We start from the raw sequence: 25,645 nt of genomic DNA, 5'->3' as shown, positions 1-25,645 counted from the left end.
GCGTAATGAAAAAAAAACAATATACCACGTGACATGGCGCCGTAGATACAAAATAACCTTTCCAAAGTTAACGACCATATATGAGAAATACCATTAATCGGAAGTTTTTGTGTTTTATACCAAAAGGTAGGTATAGCGAAAAGTTACAATTAAAGGAATTTAAAAAACGATTTTTGTTTAGCTATTGATAGTTGTATTTGTGACGGCAGTTCTTCAAACCTCCATAATTCACAAGGAGTAGTTAACACCTATTATTTTTTCTTACTTTTTCATTGCTTTTACACGTTGTTTCTAACGTGAAGAATAAGTTTAGCCAAACTAATTTTGAAATAGGGTATATCAAAGGAACACATATAAAAATGATACCACTATAAAAAACAAATGAAATACTAGATAAAATTGAGCAAACATAATTACCAAAATTACAGAAAAAAAAAAAAAAATGGTGAAGTTTGTTGAGTGAAATGAATTATTGAAAGGAAATTAATTGAACTAATAGAAATGTTAAATAAAAAAATGTTACATTTCAATATTTTTTAATAATTAAATTCTCAGGGTTGTCGAAATTAAAAATTAAGTGATTTTTTTTATTAGACTTCTTTCGAAGCTTGTTACCTTGAAAAATACATTTAAAACCCTGTTTTTTTAAAATAAATTGAAAAATAAATGCAATTAAAAAAATTTAATTGATAATTGAAACTTTAAAAACATATTAAACATTGAGAAATTACTTATCTCACAAATTAACGTCCAATAAAGTAAATCCAGTCTTCATACAGGAATTCGGTTATAATAAATATATCTTTCCCAAACTTAAAAATTAAATCTTTGTTTTTTTTTTTAGAGAGAGAGAGAGAGTGCTTTAAAATCGCCGGGGAGTGCCGCCTAAAATTTTAAAGAAGTAAATTTTAGGAGTTTAGTGCCTTTCAAAGACGGTTATCATAATTTATTATCATCATTTAATTTCCTTTTTTTTCCTCACCCCCACACCTTTCCACGTGGTTCAGTAGTTAACCAGTGCTCCTGTTGCTGTCAGTCAGCTATCTTTACCTAAGTTTTAATTTCTAGTTAAAAGAATTTTTCATGAATGGAATCAGTATTTTTAAAAATTATTTTTTTAGTTGTATATATTGTATTTACTCTTTGAAGTTAAGGAGGGTTAAAAAAAATAGTGACACCTAGATGGTGACGTAGGCAAAAAAAAAAAGACACTGCGATTTCGACCCTCACTAATAAAACTGCTCTGAGTGACTAGTTGGTAATTTTTTGTTCCTTTTCTTTTTTATTTTGCTCCTCCAATTTATTTGGATGCTTCATAGTTAAATGTTTTAACATGTTGGTTGTGGTCATGTTAGATGGTTTTATTCCTCGCGATATTTTAATTTGACAGACTTTGCAAACGACTTTCAACTCATCATCTTCATCAACTTCAAAAAGACTTTTTTTGGACTTTGGGCCATATTAGAAAATTCAGTTTATCTGTAAACAAATAATTTACTATTAAATTTTGTTTTAAAGCTAGTCACTTATTTGGATAATTAATTGAAAATAATCCGCTAAAAAAGACAAAAAGAAAAAAAAATATAAAGGAATGGGGCGGTAAATTGTACCGACCGGTAGTTAACAAAAAAAACTTATAGAATTTAATTTTTTAAACCAATGTATAAAAGTTTACATAATGAAATGCAAATATGCATTTTCGGGTTTGTATTACTGTACACATAGATTCGAAAAAGTTGTCAAAAAACAAATATATAACAAACAAATATTATCAAAGGCAAGATAAGTTACTTTTCTACAAAACTGGATACATTTGTTTTGTTTTTATTCAATGTAACATGTTTATTCAGCTCGAAAAACATGCAGTGTTTACCGATGTATTGGAAAATTCAAAATGGCGCCCGACACTCTCTTTAACATGGTAAGTTCGGGAAAAGGTGTTATAAATAATAAACTAGACAAAATACTATTAAAAAAACACCGAATATATGTCAAAATATGTCACGGTAACATATATTGAGCGAGTTTCTAGCAGTATTTTGTCTAGTTTATTATTTATAACATCTTTTCCTGAACTTACCGTGTTAAAGAGAGTGTCGGGCGCCATTTTGAATTTTCCAATACATCAGTAAACACTGTATGCTTTTCGAGCTGAATAAACATGTTACATTGAATAAAAACCCGAAAAATATATCCAGTTAGGTAGAAAAATAACTTATCTTGCCTTTGATAACATTTATTTGTTATATATTTGTTTTTGACAACTTTTTCGAATCTATGTGTACAGTAATACAAACCAGTATTTTCTTTTGAATTTTTTTTGGTTGACTGTGTTCAATTCACACATGGTTGATGCGGTTCAATATTGCTAAATTATAAGTCCTTAGTAAAATTCTATTTATAAATACTTTTTTTAATTAATCGTAAATATCATTTCGACATAAAAATTAATTGATCACAAAACCTTTTAAAAATATATATATATTAATTTCTTTTTCGTTCGGCAAAAAACTGCGCAAAACACTTTTAATTTTCAATTTAAAATTCTAGAAAAAAGATTATATTATTCTGCTTTTAATATAATCAAATTCAGGGTTTTATCTTTCTGGAGAAAAAAAAATAATGGATTTTATTTCAATGAAATTAAAAAAAAAACTTGACTGAATTGAATTAATTACCCTTAAATTAACGAAGGGGTTATTTAATAACTTTAGGTTTGGAAGAGATAGGTATGGGGTCGATTTTTTGGAAACTTCAAAAGAAACCGTGCTGTCAAAACTTTGCGAAATAATACAACGGGATCAATTTCATTTTAGAGATATTTCTTTCAAAAGCCTTCTTTTAAAAAAAGAAAAAAGTATATTGTTCTATTAAACCTTTTACTGTTTAAATAATTTGACTTTGCTCGTTTTATTTTAAGAAAATATAAGTTGAAAAAGCATTTTCATTCACTATTAGGAGATTTTTCAGTAAAAAAAAACAATCGCCAAAAAGATAAGCGTTTTTTTTATTTTGTTTTTACTCGCAATGTAGAGCCCTGCATACTTCTTTTTAAGTTAACTCTTTTGTAGTTTTGATTACAATAGATCTGAATGAATGAACCTTGTAAGGGAGGGGCACTAAGCATTGCCCTGTTAATAATGAATTTCTTTGGTTTCTTTTTATTTCTCTCTTGCGGTTAGAAATATCAGGATTTTTTTTTATTTTTTTCAACATCAGACTAAAAGAATCGTAATGAAGGAATCGGAAAATTAAAGTATTTTTTAACGATGCGATTCCGATTCCGATACCTCCCAAAATACACGATTCTTACGATTAACGATTCCGATTCCGATTAATCGTCCCACCACTAGTTTAAACCATTTGTTTGATTAAAAATTCGATAATATGCATAAACACTTACTTTCTTAAGCGAATGTCAACGTGCGGTTTTCTAGGTTAAACATCACGCCATAGCAGTAGTAGAGAAAATGAAATCACAGCGCAAATTTTGTAAGATAATAAAAAATACAGACGACCTCGTTTCGTAAATTGGACATATCTAGACAGTATATAAAAAGTTCGAAGGCATAGTGACCTCCTCGAGCGATTCCCCCCCCCCCCTGAAAAAAAGCCTTTGGTGGACACAAGAAAAAATGCACACATAAACACATTTTTGCTTTTATATTATAGACTAATGGGGGGGATACCTGGCGTTGTCCGGGTGTTTGGAGGTGTGTGTGTGTATGGGGGGGTTGATCAAAACAACCCTGTTTTTTTTAAAAAAAAAAAAAAAAAAAAAAAAAAGTTTGGAGGTGTAAAGAAAAAAAAAATTTTTAGTCGGAAGGTAGGCTTGAACCCCCGAAGCCTTGACGCAAAGGTAGAAACGAAATGGAAAAAGAACCCTGAGACCTAACCATCTCGGCCGCGAGGAGAGAGGAAGTGATAGGTGTCTTAAGTTAACGTTTATAAAGTGAAATTGACAGGTGCGAGAAAGTTAAGTCGCGTGATGTTTGACCTAGTTTCGCGCTAGAAGCCAGTTTCTGTTTTTCCTGCCCCATGATTCGCTTTTTTTTATACTGAAAAGCGTTACGAAAAATATCTGGAAAATAGCGGGTAAATGTCGGGCAAATTAAAAATAGACGCGACCCCTGGTCATAACTCGTAGATATTTTGATTTAAACATTATATACAAAGTTTTAAGGAGTGAGCCGACCGAGAAGCCCGCCGAAAAAAAGCCTTTGGCGGACATACATAAAAATACACACACACACATTTTAACTTTTATATATAGAGACTAGCGGGGGTATTCGGCGTTGCCCGGGTGTTTGGGGTGTGTATGTAGGAGAGGGTGACCCTGTTTTAATATTAAAAAAAAAACACGATGTTAAGAAAAATTGGAAAAATCAAAACAAAGTAAAACAGTGAACAAACGTAAAAAAAGAAGAAAAAATAGGTGTAAAAGAGGGGAAAAAAGCTCGAACCCTTAGCAGTGCACGCCTGTGGAACTCTGTTCCGTTTGCCTGTTTCCCACCTGACTACAACTTGGATGTCTTCAAGTCCAACATAAACAAATTCCTGATGAATCGCCTCCTTTAGTAAGACAATTTATCAAATCTCCAATACTAACGATTACTATGATACGATCTCATTGATTACTGTACACGCAATAACCCTTATCCCCGAGTGGCTTCTGGACCTTGATAAGTGGTGGCTACCATGTAAAAAAAAAACAAAAAAACTATTATGCATATTAGTATATTTTCAGTCAAATGTTTTCTCCAAATCCGCAAAAACAAAATACAGGTTCTTATTCGTACCGAGGTACTTTTTTACAATTACTTTCTTCATGTTTTTTTTTCTTCTCTCTTTCAGAATGTACGATGCCAGTCGAGGTGAGTACAGAATACGGGATTGTCTTCCCTTGAATTAAATTTTGATTATCAAGAGTTACGATCTTCGTTTTCCCAACTAATTTTTAGGTATAATTTATTTGGCACTTGTAAAAAATGAAAATATTGAAAAAAGTTTATATTGTACGTATCCGTTATGAAATGAAGTTCTCTGAAAAAAAAAATTTCACTTAATTTCATCAAGTAGTTTTTATTTTATTTTATTTATTTGTTTATTTTTTTTTTTTTTACGCCGGAAAAACAATTTGTTATAATACCGAGCAAAAGGTTCAATGTTTAGGACGAAACGCTAATATTAAAGATGGGGAGGGAGTGTCGGCACTTTAAATTATCTCCCCGTGGCGTGTTCACTAAATTCCAAGATGTCTGCCTTCAATACGCTGTCATAAAAATGTGTTTTTCCGCTGTAAAAAAAAACTACTCGATCAAATTAAGTGAATTTTTTTTTTTTTTTCGGAGATCTTCAGTCCAAAACGGATACGTACAATATAACCTTTTTTTCGATGTTTTGATTAAACTGTACAAGTGCCAATTATTTATTTTTTTATTTTATTATTTTTTTCTTTTCTTTTTTTTCTTTTCTTTTTCTTTTCTTTTTTTTTCTTTTTTTTCTTTTCTTTTTTCTTTTCTTTTTTCTTTTCTTTTCTTTCTTTTTTCTTTTCTTTTCTTTCTTTTTTCTTTTCTTTTCTTTCCTTTTTCTTTTCTTTTTTTCTTTTTTCTTTTCTTTTTTCTTTTCTTTTCTTTTTTTCTTTTCTTTTTTTCTTTTTTCTTTTCTTTTTTTTCCTTTCTTTTCTTTTTTTTCTTTTCTTTTCTTTTTTTTTCTTTTCTTTTTTCTTTTCTTTTTTCTTTTCTTTTTTCTTTTCTTTTTTCTTTTCTTTTTTCTTTTCTTTTCTTTTTTCTTTTCTTTTCTTTTTTCTTTTCTTTTTTTCTTTTTTCTTTTTTCTTTTCTTTTTTCTTTTTTCTTCTTTTCTTTTTTTCTTTTTTCTTTTTTTTCTTTTCTTTTTTTTCCTTTCTTTTCTTTTTTTTCTTTTCTTTTTTTTCTTTTCTTTTTTTTCTTTTCTTTTTTTTTCTTTTCTTTTTTTTTTCTTTTTTTTTCTTTTCTTTTTTTTTCTTTTCTTTTTTTTTCTTTTCTTTTTTTTCTTTTCTTTTTTTTCTTTTCTTTTTTTTCTTTTCTTTTTTTTTCTTTTCTTTTTTTTTCTTTTTTCTTTTTTCTTTTTTCTTTTCTTTTTTCTTTTTTCTTTTTCTTTTCTTTTTTATTTTCTTTTTTTCTTTTTTATTTTCTTTTTTATTTATTATTTTCTTTTTATTTTCTTTTTTCTTTTCTTTTTTTTCTTTTTTTCTGTTCTTTTTTTCTGTTCTTTTTTCTGTTCTTTTTATTTTCTTTTTTTCTTTTCTTTTCTTTATTTTCTTTTTTTCTTTTATTTTCTTTTTAATTTTATTTTCTTTTTTATTTTCTTTTATTTTCTTATTTTCTTTATTTTCTTTTTATTTTCTTTTTTATTTTCTTTTTTATTTTATTTTCTTTTTTATTTTATTTTCTTTTTTATTTTATTTTCTTTTTTATTTTATTTTCTTTTTTATTTTCTTTTTTCTTTTTATTTTCTTTTATTTTCTTTTTTATTTTATTTTTTATTTTTTATTTTTTTATTTTTTCTTTTTATTTTTTTATTTTTTATTTTCTTTTATTTTTTCTTTTTTTCTTTTATTTTTTCTTTTCTTTATTTTATTTTTCTTTTTTTATTTTCTTTTTTTTCTTTTTTTTATTTATTTTCTTTTTTTTATTTTTTTTATTTTTTTTATTTTCTTTTTTATTTTCTTTTTTCTTTTTTATTTTCTTTTTTCTTTTTTATTTTCTTTTTTCGTTTTTATTTTCTTTTTTCGTTTTTATTTTCTTTTTTCGTTTTTATTTTCTTTTTTCGTTTTTATTTTCTTTTTTCTTTTTTATTTTCTTTTTTCTTTTTTTTATTTTCTTTTTTCTTTTCTTTTTTTATTTTCTTTTTCTTTTCTTTTTTTCTTTTTTTTCTTTTTTTTCTTTTCTTTTTTATTCTCTTTTTTCTTTTTTTCTTTTTTAATTTTCTTTATTTTATTTTTCTTATTTTTTATTTTTCTTTTTTCTTTTATTTTTTTATTTTTATTCTTTTATTTTTATTTTTATTTATTTTTTATTTTCTTTTATTTTATTTTTTATTTTATTTTTTATTTTTATTTTCTTGTTTTTATTTATTTTTTATTTTATTTTTTTATTTACTTTTCTTTTTTATTTTCTGTTTTTATTTTTTATTTTATTTTTTCATTTTTTTCTTTTCTTTTTCTTTTCTTTTTCTTTTTTTTATTTTATTTTCTTTTTATTTTCTTTTTTTATTTATTTATTTATTTTTTTTTTTTTGTGCTATTATCCTCATCTTTTAGTTGTTGTTGTTTCACAACGTTTCGGCCAATTATTCCTCGTCAGGTTGTTAACGGCGACAGGATAGGAATGTCAAACCCTCCAACTACATCCACAACAATTACTGACGAAGGCCAGAGGAATAAATGGCCGAAACATCTTGAAGCAACAACTAGAAGCTGAGAATAATAGTCCCCAAAAAATTAAAATGTACAAATTACCCCTCGCAATCAGAATTTCAAATTAATTCAATAATATCATTTTTTGCTGTTAAACAATGGGTTGCGAATCTTCTGACTGCCTTCTTCACCTGACATGCACTAACATTAATGTTATTGTTTTTTTTTTGTTCCCTTCGCAAAACTCAATCATGTTCCGCAAAGCTAAAAACTAAGACATCAATTTTCCTCTACAAAGCAACCAAACTAAACACCAAGAATAAATATTTGAAAAACAAAGAATAAAAAGCATAAAAACTTTTACCAAAATGACCGAATTTGACATTTAAAACATTTAAATAACCCTCAAAAGGGCTGGTATGCCATAAAGCGAAACAACCAAATCATATGACGGGATGTTTGTATTTGTTTTTTTAAGACAATATGATGTAGAAGAAAAAATATATATATTTTTTTTTTTTTTTTTTTGCCATATATATATATATATATATATATATATATATATATATAGTAATTTATAAAATATATATGGCGATTAAGCTACACTGAATATTCTGCGTTTCATCCAACTATAGGATTCGTCAGGCTTATGCGCGAATTGTGTGGTTGCTTCTTGTTTTTATATATGTTGAGGATTTCTAGTTGGCCAATCAGCTTTCTAGTATCCACCGCGCCCCTTCTTATCAGCCAATGGGCATGCATTTTATCAAACAAAGGATCTGTTTTAGAACTAGGTTAGTGGTTTTAGGTAGACGTTCCCCTTTTTTTTTTCTTTTTTTTTTTATACATATAAATATACCTATGTGTACACACCTATACATGCACACATATATACATATATATATATATGTATATATACATATATGTGTGTGATCGTTTATGTATATTTATGTTTATTTAATTTATTTATTTGTTTGTTTTCTATTGTTATTGTTAGTTTTAAAGCTATTTTGTATCGCTATCCTAGAGTAATTTTTATAAATTACTAACTAGCTCTACCTACGTATTGAGCACTTTTGAAGTAAATACTTTAAGTTTACGCATAAATCTATACTTTCGTATATTAAATTTATGTGGATAAATGAAGTAGTTATAGGTGTATATATATATATATATATATATAAGATTAAACATATCTTTTTCTAATGCCATCCTTGACTGTCCGGGATATGACCTTAAACTAATATGATGTAAAAGAAAAATAATATATATATATAATAATAATAAGTCTGAGGAATCTTAGAGTGGATGAAACGTGGAATATTCAGTGTAGCTTAATCACCATATATATTTTATAAATTACTATATATATATGTATATATATATGTAAGATTAAGCATATCTTTCTCTAATGTCATCCTTGACTGTCCGGGATATGACCTTAAACTATATCCGATGGTGAGGCCCCAGCTACCCTTTAATTGCCATTGCTCCCAGGTCCACTCTGACCCGGAGTGGTAGTACCTGTTAGGGACCCAACTATGGGTTGAATAGAAACCGACTTGCAAAAAATCGTTCTTCCGAATCACTGGATTCGGCATTAAATAACCTGAAAAGGGTAGATATGCCGTAAAACAAAAACAACCAACTCAAACATCCTTGACAATGTGATTTTAATCTCCAAAGTTTGGATTCCAAGCAAACACCTTGTACACTCAATAAAGAAAATTATTGAAAGAAAAAAAAAATATTCAATATATTCAAATACTTATAAAAGCAGAGGTGGAGAGAAAAAAATAACACTATATTGTTTTCACATTAGAGCTATCTTGGAATACATTCCTGTCTGGACTATCTAATGTCTTCTTTTCAACTCTCCTCTTTCAACTAATTTTCTTGAATATATTACATTTATTGTCTGTACTTGAAAAATTATTGTCTGTATTTAGGTTTTAAAATCTATTTTGTTTATTGTTCCTAAGACCTAAATAGATTTCTTTGTTAAATTTTTTTTTTTTTTTTGTCATTTTAGTATTGTGAATATTATCCGAATTATGAACGATGTAAACTGTGGTTAGAAAAGAATCTTCCAGCACAATTTGAACAGATGATGGCAGGTAAAGGTTGGTGCAAATTTTTTTTTTTTTCCTTTTCCCTTTTTTTTCCCCCTTTTTTTCCTTTTCCCTTTTTTTCCCCCTTTTTTTCCTTTTCCCTTTTCTTTCCCCCTTTTTTTCCTTTTTTCTTTTCCCTTTTTTTTTCCTTTTTTTCCCTTTTTTTTCCTTTTTTTTTCCTTTTTTTTTTTCCTTTTTTCTTTTCCTATTTCTTTTTCTTTTATTTTTTTTGCCTTTTATTTTTCTCATTTTTCTCTCTGAAAAAATACACGACATCCTTCATGACTATCCAGATTACGAACACATTTATACTGATGGAGCCAAAACCAAAGAAAAAGTCGGAAGCTCTGCCATTTATCGGCAAAGAAAAATCCAAAACCGCTTACCTGATAGGTCTTCCATCTTTAGTGGTGAAGCCTCAGCACTAAAGATGGAAGACCTATCCGGTTTATACATGGCTCTTAATGTTACAAGTGCCGATCAAGCAAACAAGTTTATAATATTTTTGGATTCTTTATCAGTTCCAACTTCATTAAAAGAATAGAACCCTCGCAATCCACTAATAATCTATTAAACAAACTTGATTTTTTTAATACTCAAAAACAAATCATCCTATGCTGGATCCCAAGCCATATTAACATCCTAGGAAACACAAAAGCTGACCTAGCTGCTAAAGATTCACTAAAGCTGGAAATATCCAACATAAAAATCACGGTCCTGGATATGACCTAAAATTATACCTGATGGTGAGGCCCCACCTTGCGGGCTTTGGGGAGTGTGGAGCCACCCTTTAATTGCCATTGCTCCCAGGTCCACTTTGACCTGGAGTGGTAGTACCCGTTAGGGTTCCAACTATGGGTTAAATAGAATCTGACTTAAAAAAAAAAATATGCTTCATAAAAAATCGTTCCTCAAAATAACTAGATTCGGCATTAAATAACCTGAAAAAGGTTGATATGTCGTAAAACAAAAACAACCAAACAACATAAAAATCCCCTACAGTAACTTTAAACCAACCATAAACCTATACATCAAAACAAAATGACAACAACAATGTAGCACTTATACAAAAAACAAGCTACAAGAAATCAAACCTACACTTGGAGAATGGAGTCCCAAATCTAAACTAAACCGGAAAGAAGAGGTGATCATTACAAGATTAAGAACAGGGCATACAAATATCACCCACTCCTTCCTATTAAAAGGAGAAAATCAACCTGAATGCCTACCTTGCCAAGAAAGCTACACCGTTAAACATTTTCTAAAAACTTTCACAAGAAACACTCGTCTAGTTGTAAACACTATCAATAATTCCCCCCACTCTTTATCTGTGCCTAAACCTAAACGTAGATTCCATGAACAAAGCTTCTTTCTTAGAACTGCACGCCTGTGGAATTGTCTTCCGTTTTCCTGCTTTCTGGCTGACTACAATATGGTTGTCTTCAAGTCTGACGTAAATAAGTTCTTGATGAGCCGTTCCATATAAGTTATCAAATTTACCGAATTTTCATTACTAATGATTACTATATTGTCCAATTTCTACTATGTACTCTTTAATCCTTATCCTTGAGTGGCCTCTTGGCCTTGATAATGTGGTGATGCCTTTGTAAAAAAAAAAAAATTAAAAAAAATTTGCATTGACTAGCTCCCCTACGCCAAAAACATTAAAGATCTCTTTGAGAATATGAATTTTTTTTTTTTTTTTTTTTTTTTTATTACATTTTCACCCCAAACAAGGCACATTGCCACTTTGGTGTAGGGGGCTACTATCAAGGGAAACATCTACTGGGTACTATGTAGGGATTTGGGCAGCGAGATGTCGGTTCACGTTGCACTTGAACTTATGCAAGTCAGTACAGTTGGGGAAGCAGTGACCTGGAATGGAATTCCAAAGTCTAGCAGTTCTGGGGAAGAAACTACTGGAGTAGAAATATCTTTTACATCTAGGGATTTGTACAGTGTGGGGGTGGGATTTTGCAGCTTGTCGGGTCTGTCGAGGGTGTTTACGTCGTGGGGGCACAAGTGATTGCAGTTCATCAGAGCATTCACCATTATAATACTTGTAGAACAGGCAGAGGGATGCAACGTTTCGACGATGGGACAGAGGCTGAAGCTTAAATGCCAGTTCAGGGCCTATCAGATTTGCGACTCTCTTTTGAACCCTGTCAAGGAGCGAGAGACTAGTAGCCGATGCACCAGCCCAAATATGACAGCAATACTCCATACATGGGCGAATAGTGGCCTTGTAGAGGTACAGGATACTTTCGGGTGTTAGAAGTTTTCTAGCACGGTAGAGAGAGCCCACCTTCCTCGCAGCGGCCCTGGCAATGCTCTCGATGTAATTGTTCCAGCTCATGTTTCCTGTGAACGTTAGGCCAAGGAGCTTGAGAGACGTACTCTCAGATAAAGAGTCGTTGGCCATTGCTATAGGTGGTAGAGAAGGTTTCTTGTAATTATTGAATGAAACCAGTTTTGTCTTGGCGGCGTTGAACGTGACCATCCATTTTTGTCTCCATTCCACTACTGATTGGAGGTCATCCTGTAGGGTTTCTGCCATTACTTTAGATATATGTTCATTTGTTTTTCTGTCGTGCCTGCTATAGAGTGTGGTGTCATCAGCATATATACCCATCTCAGAGTCAATTTTGTCGGGGAGGTCATTTATGAATATCAGGAACAGCAGAGGTCCAAGGATAGATCTCTGAGGCACTCCCGCATTTATATCATATTGTTTAGATGTACGACCGTCAAGGACAACCTGGATTTTTCTCTTATCTAAGAAGGATTTAATTATGTTAAGTATTTTACCAGTGATACCGTATGATCTAATCTTCCTGAGGAGACCCTCATGCCATACCCTGTCAAAAGCCTTGGATATATCTAGAGCTACCGCTCTGCCCTCTCCCGCTTTGTCCAGTGAATGGTATATGCGTTCAGAGATTACAGTGAGGATGTCTGCCGTGGAACGGGCTTGTCTAAATCCATATTGTTGGTCGGTCAGAAGTTTAGCATCTGTAAGGTGCTGGACTAGAGCATGGTTAATTAAGGTCTCAAATATTTTGGCAAAAAGTCGGAGGAGGCTAATAGGGCGATAATTTAATGGGTCAGTTCTTTCGCCAGAATTCTTGAATACTGGTACCACAGAAGCAGTTTTCCAGCAGCCTGGAAAGCAAGATTCATTAAGGCATTTGTTGTAGAGTTTGGAGAGAACTGGAGCTACTTCGGCTGAGCACTTTTTTAATAGCACAGCTGGGATGAGGTCAGGTCAACATGCTTTTGAAGTGTCAAGGTTTTTTATGATAGCATGCACCTGAGCAGGGGTGATTATTAGATCGTCAAGCGTGGCGTCTGTCCGCATAGGAAATTGAGGTAGGGGGTGGTTTAGAGGGTCCAGTGTGGAGTTTGAGGCAAACCGATTGGCAAGCATGTTAGCCTTCTCGGTTGCTGAGCAAAGAACCTCGTGATTGTTGGTTAGTGGAGGAATTGTTGATTGCCCATTATTTACTACACTGTTGTAGATTTTCCAGAAGTCACGAGTTCCTAGTTTTTGTGCTTCGATGCGTTTTTTAGTGGTTTCCGTAAATTCCCTCTCAGCTGTCGCTATTTCTTTCTTAACGTTACTTCTAGCTTCTATGTACTTCTGTCTGTTTGAACTAGACTTATGTCGGTTAAACCTGCGGAATGCATGCTGCCTTTGGGCAATGGCAGGTGCGCAAGTCGAAGTAAACCATTGGGGAGAGTGGGGCTTGCTATAAAATTTCTGCATGGGAACATGCGCTTCGATTGCAGTTTTGAACCATTCAGTGGTCTCGGTTGCGCACTGTTCAGCAGGAAGAGAAAAAATATTTCCCCATGGGGCGTCTCTGATAAGATCTCTGATGGCTTCCCAGTCAGCCTTTTTATAATATCTCGTTGTTTTGAGCACTGGCTCTTCAGTTTTGGGTCTAGAGTTTAGGGCGATTTCAACCATTATCACCGCATGATCAGTGTTCCCAAGTGGGCTGTCGGCTTTCGTTACACAATCATCGGGAACTGTGGTCAAAAACAGATCTAATAGTGATGCGTGTTGTTCTTCCTGATCAGGGAAGCGGGTTGGAAAAGTAACAATTTGCGATAGGGAGTGAGATACAGAGAAGCTATGAGTTGCGCTGCCTGCTGCATCTGTGTAAGTAGAGAATCCAAGCCAGTTTTTGTGAGGGACATTAAAGTCACCAAATACATGTACTTGGGCGCTAGTGTCGAAGGAGAGTGCTGTGTCTATGCTGTCAGATACTTTGTTTATTATGGTGCATATGTCTGTCAGAGTCCTTACGGCAGAGTGGGAGATATCCAGGCATGTTAAAGTAGTTAGAGGGGATGGAGGAGTGTACGTTAGTATCTCTTAGTGCTAAGATATCTGGGGTATATGTTAGGAGAAATGCTTCAACATCAGTTAAATTAGTTCTAATGAAAAAATAATTCTACATTACTTGAAAGAGGTAAATCTCTTCACCAAAATATAAATCTACCTTAAAAAAAACAAATTTCAACGGAAAACTTTTACTAACCTTCCTCCAATCTCACCTCAACATACTGGAAAATAAAGAAAACCTACCTTACTAAGACAAACCTCAATAAAAAAACCCCCAAAAAACTTGGCCTTAAATGACCATGCAGCTGTTGAATAGGCTAATAAACTGAACAACCAACCTTTTTGCTCTATTCTACCAAACTCCTCTGTCAGTTTTTGGTCTACAGACATGAAACTTAATATATAGGGTATTTGAATCCATGCAAAACTTAATATTTGAGTCTTAGCCTGGAAAATTAGTGCAAAGATGTGAAAATTAAAGAAATGGAATTTGCCAGGTGATGGTCAAACGACATCATTACGAATATGCATACGTAACGTAATAGCTAGTGGTGGGACGATTAATTGGAATCGTTAATCGTAAGAATCGTGTATTTTGGGAGGTATCGGAATCGCATCGTTAAAAAATACCTTAATTTTCCGATTCCTTCATTACGATTCTTTTAGTCTGATGTTGAAAAAAAAGAAAAAAATTTCCTGATATTTCTAACCGCAAGAGAGAAATGTAGCATGTTATAAAAAGAAACCAAAGAAATTCATTATTAACAGGGCAATGCTTAGTGCCCCTCCCTTACAAGGTTCATTCATTCAGATCTATTGTAATCAAAACTACAAAAGAGTTAACTTGAAAAGAAGTATGCAGGGCTCTACATTGCGAGTAAAAATAAAAAAACGCTTATCTTTTTGGCGATTGTTTTTTTTTTACTGACAAATCTTCTAATACTGAATGAAAATGCTTTTTCAACTTATATTTTCTTAAAATAAAACGAGCAAAGTCAAATTATTTAAACAGTAAACGGTTTAATAGAACAATATACTTTTTTTTTCTTTTTTTAAAAGAAGGCTTTTGAAAGAAATATCTCTAAAATAAAATTGATCACGTATTATTTCGCAAAGTTTTGACAGTAGTCGGCTTCTTTTGAAGTTTCAAAAAAATCGACCCCATACCTATCTCTTCCAAACCTAAAGTTATTAAATAACCCCTTCGTTAATTTAAAGGTAATTAATTCAATTCAGTCAAGTTTTTTTTAATTTCATTGAAATAAAATCCATTATTATTTTTTTTTCTCCAGAAAGATAAAACCCTGAATTTGATTATATTAAAAGCAGAATAATATAATCTTTTTTCTAGAATTTTAAATTGAAAATTAAAAGTGTTTTGCGCAGTTTTTTGCCGAACGAAAAAAATTAATATATATATATTTTTAAAGGGTTTTGTAATCAATTAATTTTTATGTCTAAATAATATTTACGATTAATTAAATAATTTCATTTTAAAAAGTATTTATAAATAGAATTTTACTTAAGACTTATAGTTTAGCAATATAGAACCGCATCAACCATGTGTGAATTGAACACAGTCAACCAAAAAAAAATTCAAAAGAAAATGCATATTTGCATTTCATTATGTAAACTTTTATACATTGGTTTCAAAAATTAAATTCTATAAGTTTTTTTTGTTAACTACCGGTTGGTACAATTTACCGCCCCATTCCTTTATATTTTTTTTTCTTTTTGTCTTTTTTAGCGGATTATTTTCAATTAATTATCCAAATAAGTGACTAGCTTTAAAACAAAATTTAATAGTAAATTATTTGTTTACAGATAAACTGAATTTTCTAATATGGCCCAAAGTCCAAAAAAAGTCTTGCATGGAAACTTTTTGAAGTTGATGAGTTGAAAGCCATTTGCAAATTTTGTCAAATTAAAATATCGCGAGGAATAAAACCATCTAACATGACTACAACCAACATGTTAAAACATTTAACTATGAAGCATCCAAATAAATTGGAGGAGCAAAATAAAAAAGAAAAGGAACAAAAAATTACCAACTAGTCACTCAGAGCAGTTTTATTAGTGAGGGTCGAAATCGCAGTGTCTTTTTTTTTTTTGCCTACGTCACCATCTAGGTGTCACTATTTTTTTTAACCCTCCTTAACTTCAAAGAGTAAATACAATATATACAACTAAAAAAATAATTTTTAAAAATGCTGATTCTATTCATGAAAAATTCTTTTAACTAGAAATTAAAACTTAGGTAAAGATAGCTGACTGACAGCAACAGGAGCACTGGTTAACTACTGAACCACGTGGAAAGGTGTGGGGGGAGGAAAAAAGGGAAATTAAATAATGATAATAAATTATGATAACTGTCTTTGAAAGGCACTAAACTCCTAAAATTTACTTCTTTAAAATTTTAGGCGGCACTCCCCGGCGATTTTAAAGCACTCTCTCTCTCTCAAAAAAAAAAAAATTTAATTTTTAAATTTGGGAAAGATATATTTATTATAACCGAATTCCTGTATGAAGACTGGATCTACTGTATTGGACGTTATTTTGTGAGATAAGTAATTTTTCAATGTTTAATATGTTTTTAAAGTTTCAATTATCAATTAAATTTTTTTAATTGCGTTTATTTTTCAATTTATTTTAAAAAAACAGGGTTTTAAATGTATTTTTCAAGGTAACAAACTTCGAAAGAAGTCTAATAAAAAAAAAAATCACTTAATTTTTAATTTCGACAACCCTGAGAATTTAATTATTAAAAAAATATTGAAATGTGACATTTTTTTATTTAACATTTCTATTAGTTCAATTAATTTTCTTTCAATAATTCATTTCACTCAACAAACTTCACCATTTTTTTTTTTTTATCTTTTTCTGTAATTTTGGTAATTATGTTTGCTCAATTTTATCTAGTATTTCATTTGTTTTTTATAGTGGTATCATTTTTATATGTGTTCCTTTGATATACCCTATTTCAAAATTAGTTTGGCTAAACTTATTCTTCACGTTAGAAACAACGTGTAAAAGCAATGAAAAAGTAAGAAAAAATAATAGGTGTTAACTACTTGTGAATTATGGAGGTCTGAAGAACTGCCGTCACAAATACAACTATCAATAGCCAAACAAAAAATCGTTTTTTAAATTCCTTTAATTGTAACTTTTCGCTATACCTACCTTTTGGTATAAAACACAAAAACTTCCGATTAATGGTATTTCTCATATATGGTCGTTAACTTTGGAAAGGTTATTTTGTATCTACGGCGCCATGTCACGTGGTATATTGTTTTTTTTTCATTACGCACGTTCATTTATAAATTATTAAATTAAATATTTATCTTTTTTATATTTAATTATTATATATTTTCTTTCTCTTCCGCTATATTTTTTTTATTTAATTCATTAAATCTGTTAATTATGAGGACCAAAATAATGAATCGTGTGTATTTATTCTCTAATTTTCTTGTTTTTGTTCTGTTATATAAATTCTACTTTATTTGTTTTTTCTCTGAAGGATAAATTCTATTTTCTTTGAGTTTTTTTTTTTTTCTGTATTCCAATTAAGTAAAATAAATTTTCTCTAAAATAAATTTTGCTAATTTTTCCATTTAGTTTACTGTATAATAATTTTATTTAAACCAAAACACGACGGTGTAGACATAAAATATCTCTTCCAAAGTTAGGGAACATATTTGGGAACTACCGACCATAAGTATAAAACTACCTGGTATATTTCAAAACAATAATTCCCTAGGAATCGGAATTGTACTTGGTATCGGAATCATTAATCAATATTTTCCTGGAATCTGAATCGTATAAAAATTATGAATCGTCCCAACACTAGTAATAGCTTTTGGTCATTTGTTTTCTTGTGACCCATTGAAATCAGCTATAATCGAAACCAAAACTTATGAAGTATTTATTCTTGATAAAATTATTTATGAAAAAAAAATACATTACTGGAGTGTAATCAGTTATAATTGCAACGGAAACCAAAACTTATGAAAAATTCTTGACAAAAAATTTTCATTTAAAAAATAGATGACTTAAGGTTTATCAACTATAATCGAAACTAAAACCAAATCTTATGAAGAATTCTTGGTAAAATTATTTATGACAAGAAATGGAAGTACATAACAATTAAATGACCTGGATGTAAGCGTGACACAGAAAAAAACATGCACACTATCGTATTAATATGTAGATAACTAGCAGAACCCGTAGAAATTCCATGGTAGTTAAAAATTTTTCAAACACATAAATAAAATGAAAAAAATAAATAAAGCAAATAACAAATTAAAAAAAATTTTTTTTTAGTAAATTTTTTTCATCCTTAAAAGATGAAAAAAAATTTACTAAAAAAAAATTTTAAACGAATTGATTTAAAAATTTTTAGATTTGTTTTCAATGAAAATTCAACACACATTGTTTTTTTTTCGTTTTCGTTTTTTTTTTTTTTTTAATAATTTTTTTATAAATAAATTATAAAAGAACAGATGTCAATTCGCTCGCACATTTTTTTAAATTTTAAAAGGAAACTATTATAAAAAAATTAGTCTCTCGGAACATGCCTTTTTTGTTTAATTGTAAAATAGCCAATTTTAAATCGTAAAGTCATTTTTTTTGTTTTTACTTTGGAAAATTTTTGGAGAGGAAATGACTTTAATTATTTTTAACTGATAAAGAGTGACTATAAAGGGAGTTAATTCGTTTCTCATTAATTAATGTTTGCGATGATGATGATGTTTTTGTTTTTTGTGACACTGTAAATTAATCTCTATATATCTCTATATATCTCTCTCTCTCTCTCTCTCTCTCTCTCTCTATATATATATATATATATATATATATATATATATATATATATATATATATATATAAAAGTGAAATTGTGTGTGTACATTTCCCTACCAAATAAATCCGTCAATTTTCAGACTCGAGGTTTGACATAAGGAATATTGAGATTTGGGAAGATTTTTTTTAATCGGTTTTCGGCCAGAAATTTGGCTGTCAAGGGGTCAAAGTTCAACGATTTTACCTTTGAAAACTCTACCAAACTCTTCCACGAATTTTGGGTCTAAACACTTGAAATTTTAGATGTAGGTTACTTGGACATGGATCAAACTTTTTGATTTGAGTCCAAAACAAATGTTAAGGGGTCAAAATTAGGGTCAAAGTTAAAAAAAAAAATTTGACTTCTGCAGTTTCTACCAAATTACTCAGCCAATTTTTGGTTTAAACATTTGAAATTTATAAATATAAAAGCGAAAATGTATGTATGTGTGTTCGCTTTTTCTGTATGTCTACAAAAGGCTTTTTTCAAAGAAGTGGTCGGTCGCTTCACAACTTTTAAAAACTTTTTATATCACATATAAATCGTAATATCTCACAATTAACAACGAAGCTCGCCTGTCTATTTAATTTGCTTGATTTCGGGAAGATAAATATTCAACATTTGTCGCTCGCCGCATGTGGGTTAGTCTTTTTCCTATAACATCTTGAAAATCCCACAGTCAAACTTGACCTCATTAACTCATTAAAACGGGCACCTGCCAAATCCAAGTAATTAAATAAATTCAAACGTGTTTCCGTTAGAATGTCGTGGTGGGGCAATGGTTAACGTCGCACTTTTTTTTTCTCACTTTAATTTACAACTTTGCCTCAACGGTTCGGGTTCGATCCTCATACTTACTTTTTTTTTTTTAACCCTCCCCACCCCCGGAGTTTTCAAACGCTGGGTACCCCTCACTAGTTTTACATAAAGTGTATTTGGACATAGGGCAGGCTCTTTAGTCGGTTTTTGGCTGAAAATTTGGCTTTCAAGTGGTCAAAGTTCAAAAGATTTGACCTTTGCGGTCTCTAGCAAACTATTCAGCCAATTTTGGATCTAAACATTTGAGTGTATATCAATTAACATTCGCAACAACCACAAAATTAAAACCCTCACAAATAACATCCTCAAATGTGTTGAAGACTACAAGTATCTAGGATCCCACATCAGGAACTCTGAGAAAGACTTTAACATTAGAAAGAACATGGCATGGATTGCTTGTAACAAAATGTATACGATCTGGAAATCCAATCTTGCTCGCAAATTAAAAATCCAAGTTTTCTGCGTACTTATTGAGCCAATCTTACTCTATGGATCTGAAACTTGGACTTTTTCAGCAAAACAACAGCGTCGTTTGGATGGATGTTACACAAGTCTTTTGAGAAGAGTACTCGATTTCTTATGGCGAAATCACCCCACTCTAGAAATGATATATGGAGACTTACCAGGAGTATCAACCTCAGTTTATAAAAAACGTGTTCAGTTTGCTGTGCATCGTGCACGTGCCACAGATGAACTTGTTTCATCATTTGTACTGTGGAGACAACCGTCATCTCACAATCGATCACGAAAGTTAACTTTTCCAGATAGGATACAACGAGATATATTCATCTCTAAGGAAGATCTTTTGGGTGCTATGACAGATAGCGAATACGAGAAGGGTGTAGTGAGTTCAATCTCGGCTGATGATGATGACTGGTAGTTTGTATGCAAGAAGTGTATGACAATGCGGATGGATAACGTATCTCATGGTTTATAGTTTCTATGTTTGTTGTTTTCAGGTGAGGAAAAATCCGTGGTTGAGGAGAGTGAAGAAAAAAAGAAACGGCAAACGCGTGGTGGCAAAGGTGTGATAAAAGCCAAAAAGAAAACCGAGCCGCAGGGTTTGAAGCTGTCTACGGCAACGAGGGGCAAAAAGAAGCGTGTCACAATCATAGCTGGACTGGCCACATACGGTGAGTTCTGTTTTAATTGAATTTCTTGCTATTTCAGCTGCCTTTTGGTTTTGCATCAAAATCACACCATATATTTTGAATTCTAACAACTATGTTTTGTTTGAAAAAAAAAGGACATTGTTTTCGCATCAAAATATCGAAAAATTGGCCCCAAAAAATGAATTCCTTCACCCTCAACTGGGCACTTTTCTACAGGGAGGGGTCACCTTTTTGCGCTGATATTTTCGAAAGACATCTCTTTTCGATTGACTAGCCTTAATTTAAACCTTCGTTACTTCTGGTTTGGCGATGGACGCAACAGCAAAGACATCATTTTTTTTTTTTTTTTTTTCACGTTATTTTTCTCCTTCCTGCCTGTTTACTACCACATTTTTTTTTATTTTATTTTATTTTATTTTTGCTGATGAACACAACACACCTTCAAACTCCCGGGCAATGCTGGGCACCCACGCTGGTATATTTTTTAATTTTAACAACTATGTTTCGTTTGAAAAAAAAAAAAAGACAAAAACATTGTTTTCGTATCAAAATCGCACCATATATTTTGAACTCTAATGGTTGCATAAAAACAAAAGTATTTTAAATGCACAAAATATTTTCAAACATTGTACGTGTATTTTATTTCTTTAAGTTACAATCGTAGCTGGACTGGCTACTTTGGCTATTTTATTTGAATTTCTTGCTATTTGGTTTAACTATTTCATGACAGAAAAGAATGATTATAAAATCATATCCCAATAATAGCTGTGTCTAACTGATGTTTCGTGCAATTTATTTTTACTTTTTTCTTTATCAGAGCACATTCCATTAAAGTATTTGGCTTATAGTGCGGGACTAATTAGATTGGAGACTTGTAAAAAAAAAATTTTATATATTTTTTTATTTTATTTATTTATTTATTTATTTTTTTATTTATTTTTTATTTATTTATTTTCTATTTATTTATTTTTTATTTATTTATTTTCTATTTATTTATTTTTTATTTATTTATTTTTTATTTACTTGTTTATATTTATTTTTATTTTCTATTAATTATTCTTTATTTATTTTTTATTTATTTTATTTTTTATTTATTTTATTTTTTATTTTATTTATATTTTTATTTATTTTTTTTATTTATTATTTTTATTTTTTTATTTATTTTATTTTTATTCATTTTTTTATTTATTTTATTCTTCATTTATTTTATTCTTTATTTATTTTATTCTTTATTTATTTTATTTATTTATTTTATTCTTTATTTATTTTATTCTTTATTTATTTTATTTTTATTTATTTTATTTTTTTTATTTTATGTTTTATTTATTTATGTTTTATGTTTAATAATAGCTGTGTCTAACTGATGTTTCGTGCAATTTTTTTTTACTTTTTTCTTTATCAGAGCACATTCCATTAAAGTATTTGGCTTATAGTGCGGGACTAATTAAATTGGAGACTTGTAAAAAAAATTTTTTATTTATTTTTTTTTTTATTTATTTATTTTCTATTTATTTATTTATTTATTTTTTATTTACTTGTTTATATTTATTTTTATTTTCTATTAATTATTCTTTATTTATTTTTTATTTATTTTATTTTTTATTTATTTTATTTATTTTATTTTTTTTATTTATATTTTTATTTATTTTTTATTATTATTTTTATTTTTTATTTATTTTATTTTTATTCATTTTTTATTTATTTTATTCTTTATTTATTTTATTCTTTATTTATTTTATTCTTTATTTATTTTATTCTTTATTTTATTCTTTATCTATTTTATTCTTTATTTTATTCTTTATTTTATTCTTTATTTTATTCTTTATTTTATTCTTTATTTATTTTATTCTTTATTTTATTCTTTATTTTATTCTTTATTTTATTCTTTATTTTATTCTTTATTTTATTCTTTATTTTATTCTTTATTTTGTTTTTTTTATTTTGTTTTATTTATTTGTTTTTATTTATTTTATTTTTTATTTTATTTTTTATTTTATTTTTTATTTTATTTTTTATTTATTTTTTATTTATTTTTTATTTATTTTTTATTTATTTTTTATTTATTTTTTATTTATTTTTTATTTATTTTTTATTTATTTTTTATTTATTTTTTATTTATTTTTTATTTATTTTTTATTTATTTTTTATTTATTTATTATTTATTTATTATTTATTAATTTTTATATATTTTTTATTTATTTTTTTATTTTATTTTTTATTTTATTTTTATTTTTTTATTTTTTTTATTTTATTTTTATTTTTTTATTTTTTTTATTTTATTTTTATTTTTTTATTTTTTTTATTTTATTTTTATTTTTTTATTTTTTAATTGTTTTTATTTTTTTTTTATTTATTTACTTGTTTATATTTATTTTATTTTCTATTAATTTTTATTTTTTGACCCTATCCATTAGAGAGAAAGTAGTGGTCGACGCACTAGTCCAGATGTGGCAACAATCTATATATCTATAAAAGTGAGACTGTGTGTATGTGAGGACACTTCTCAACCTATATACTCAACAAATTTTGATCTACAGACTTGAAATTTGGTATATAGGGTATTCAGAAAAACTTTTTAATAGGTTTTCATCCGGGGGAAAAGGGTTCCTAAGGGGGTCAAAATTTCAGAATTTTCTCTGCTGTTTCACGAATGCACATACATATTACAGATTCCTTACGTTGAATATAAGTCAGTTTTGAAACACTTTTTAAAAAGCTTGTATTTGACTCCCTGTCTTCAGGTTTTTGTTTTGATCTTAGCTTGAGAATTTTTTTTTTTTCTTAATTTAATTTATTTTTAATTACATTTTCACCCCAAACAAGGCAAATTGCCACTTTGGTGTAGGGGGCTACTATCAAGGGCAACAACTACTCGGGTACTATGTAAGGATTTGGGCAGCAAGATGTCGGTTCACGTTACACTTGAACTTCTGCATGTCAGTACAGTTAGGGAAGCAGGGACCTGGAATGGAATTCCAGAGTCTAGCGGTTCTGGGGAAGAAACTACTGGAGTAGAAATATTTTTTACATCAGGGATCTCTACTGTGTGGGGGTCGGATTTAGCTGCCTGTCGAGGGTGTCTATGTCGTGGGAGCACAAGTGTCTGCAGTTCGTCAGAGCATTCACCATTAAAATACTTGACGTACTGCAGACACTTATGCCCCCACGACGTAGACACCCTCGACAAACCCGACAGGCAGCTAAATCCCACCCCCACACAGTAGAGATCCCTAGATGTAAAAGATCTTTCTACTCCAGTAGTTTCTTCCCCAGAACCACTAGACTCTGGAATTCCATTCCAGGTCCCTGCTTCCCTAACTGTACTGACATGCAGAAGTTCAAGTGTAACGTGAACCGACATCTTGCTGCCCAAATCCCAACATAGTGCCGCAGTAGTTGTTGCCCCTGATAGTAGCCCCCTACACCAAAGTGGAAATTTGCCTTGTTTGGAGTGAAAATGTAAAAAAAAAAAAAAAAAAAAATTAAAAGAAAAAAAAATGTTTCTTTTTTTATATATATATATATATATATATATATATATATATATATATATATATATATATATATATAGTTGAACACCAAAAAACAATGACATTTCAGAATTTTTGAGATGAGGATTGGTTCTTCGTGTTATTTGGATTCATCGGACTGCTGTTCTCATCTTGAGTGTGATTTTTCGCAATGTTTCGGTCGATGTAACCTCCGACCTTCTTCAGGTGTATCTTATTGAGTTCGGGAATTTGGACAGAATTTCAAGCGGAACCCTTTATTTATTTCCGGGGGGGGGGGGGCATGTTCTTGTTCCATTAACGAAACAATTTTTTGTAATAAAATTTTCAAAATTAAATTCAATGTGTACATCTATAAATGTAAAAGCGAAAATGTTTGTATGTGTGTTCACAACTTAAAACTTTTTATATCACATATAAATCGTAATATCTCACAGTTAACAACGAAGCTCACCTTAATCTATAAATATAAAAGCGAAAATGTATGTATGTGTGTTCGCTTTTTCTGTGTGCCTACAAAAGGCTTCTTTCAGAGAAGCGTTCGATCGCTTCACAACTTTTTAAAACTTTTTATATCACATATAAATCGTAATATCTCACAGTTAACAACGAAGCTCACCTGTCTATTTAATTTGCTTGATTTCGGGAAGATAAATATTCAATATTTGTCGCTTGCCGCATGTGGGTTAGTCTTTTTCCAATAACATCTTGGGGGTGGGGAAAAAAGCGTTCAGCGGTAAATGAATACTATCCCGCAGTCAAATTTGACCTCATTAACTCATTAAAACGGGCACCTGCTATATCCAAGTAATTAAATAAATTCAAACGTGTTTCCATTAGCATTTCGCGGTGAGGCAATGGTTAACATCGCACGTTTCTTTTTTCCACACTTTAATTTACAACTTTGCCTCAACCGTTCGGGTTCGATCCTAATACTTACTTTTTTTTTAACCCCCCCCCCCCACACACACCTGGGCAACGCTGGGTACCCCTCGCTAGTAAAACAATAAATTGAACAAATTAAATAAAATGTTTACTTTATTTTTTATTTTTTTTATTTATTTATTTTTTTAGCAAAACAATGTTTGATTTTTTTTTTTTTTTTTTTTCCAGATATTGATTTAAAAGATGCCAGCAAATTCTTCGCGACAAAATTTTCTTGTGGATCTTCGGTTACAGGAGATGAAATTGTGATTCAAGGTGACGTCAAAGATGACTTATTTGATATCATCCCCGAAAAGTGGCCACAGGTCAGTGCAGTTTTTCATTCAATGTAGAGCGTGGGTTAAGGACGAAAGTTGGTGTGATTTTTAAAATAATTTTGTATGTTAGTCTTATAATGTTTTGGGTGATATTACATCCATGTTTTCTTTTTTATAAGATATTCAAGTGTGGTTTATGCTCTGGAAGAAAGTGGGGTGTATACTTTGTGATTGTGAACAGTGGGGCTATGGGAAGAAGCTGTGGTAAGGCAAGGGAGTAGGAGTGAGGTGGTGAAGGAGGATGGAG

General features: G+C 29.9%; 1 protein-coding gene across 5 annotated transcripts in view; it reads left to right on the top strand.

Moving 5' to 3' along the window:
* The window catches only part of LOC145270593 (density-regulated protein homolog), a 40,810-nt gene extending 15,382 nt beyond the window's left edge, over positions 1 to 25,428 (top strand). For 3 of the 5 annotated variants that reach the window (XM_080126224.1, XM_080126223.1, XM_080126221.1), the window contains 4 exons: positions 4,855 to 4,874; positions 9,430 to 9,520; positions 20,475 to 20,648; positions 25,250 to 25,428. In XM_080126224.1, the coding sequence (XP_079982350.1) occupies positions 4,855 to 4,874; positions 9,430 to 9,520; positions 20,475 to 20,648; positions 25,250 to 25,413 (449 nt within the window). In that variant the 3' untranslated portion in view covers positions 25,414 to 25,428. The remainder of the gene's footprint in view (positions 1 to 4,854; positions 4,875 to 9,429; positions 9,521 to 20,474; positions 20,649 to 25,249) is intronic. The other 2 variants (XM_080126225.1, XM_080126222.1) reach the window with 1 other exon arrangement.
* Positions 25,429 to 25,645: the final 217 nt, after the last annotated feature.

Source organism: Euprymna scolopes, chromosome 46, assembly GCF_053919585.1.
Source record: "Euprymna scolopes isolate OS-2025 chromosome 46, ASM5391958v1, whole genome shotgun sequence".
NCBI lineage: Eukaryota > Metazoa > Mollusca > Cephalopoda > Sepiida > Sepiolidae > Euprymna > Euprymna scolopes.
Note: the sequence above shows the minus strand (reverse complement) of the source record. Positions and strands in the feature narration are given on the sequence as shown.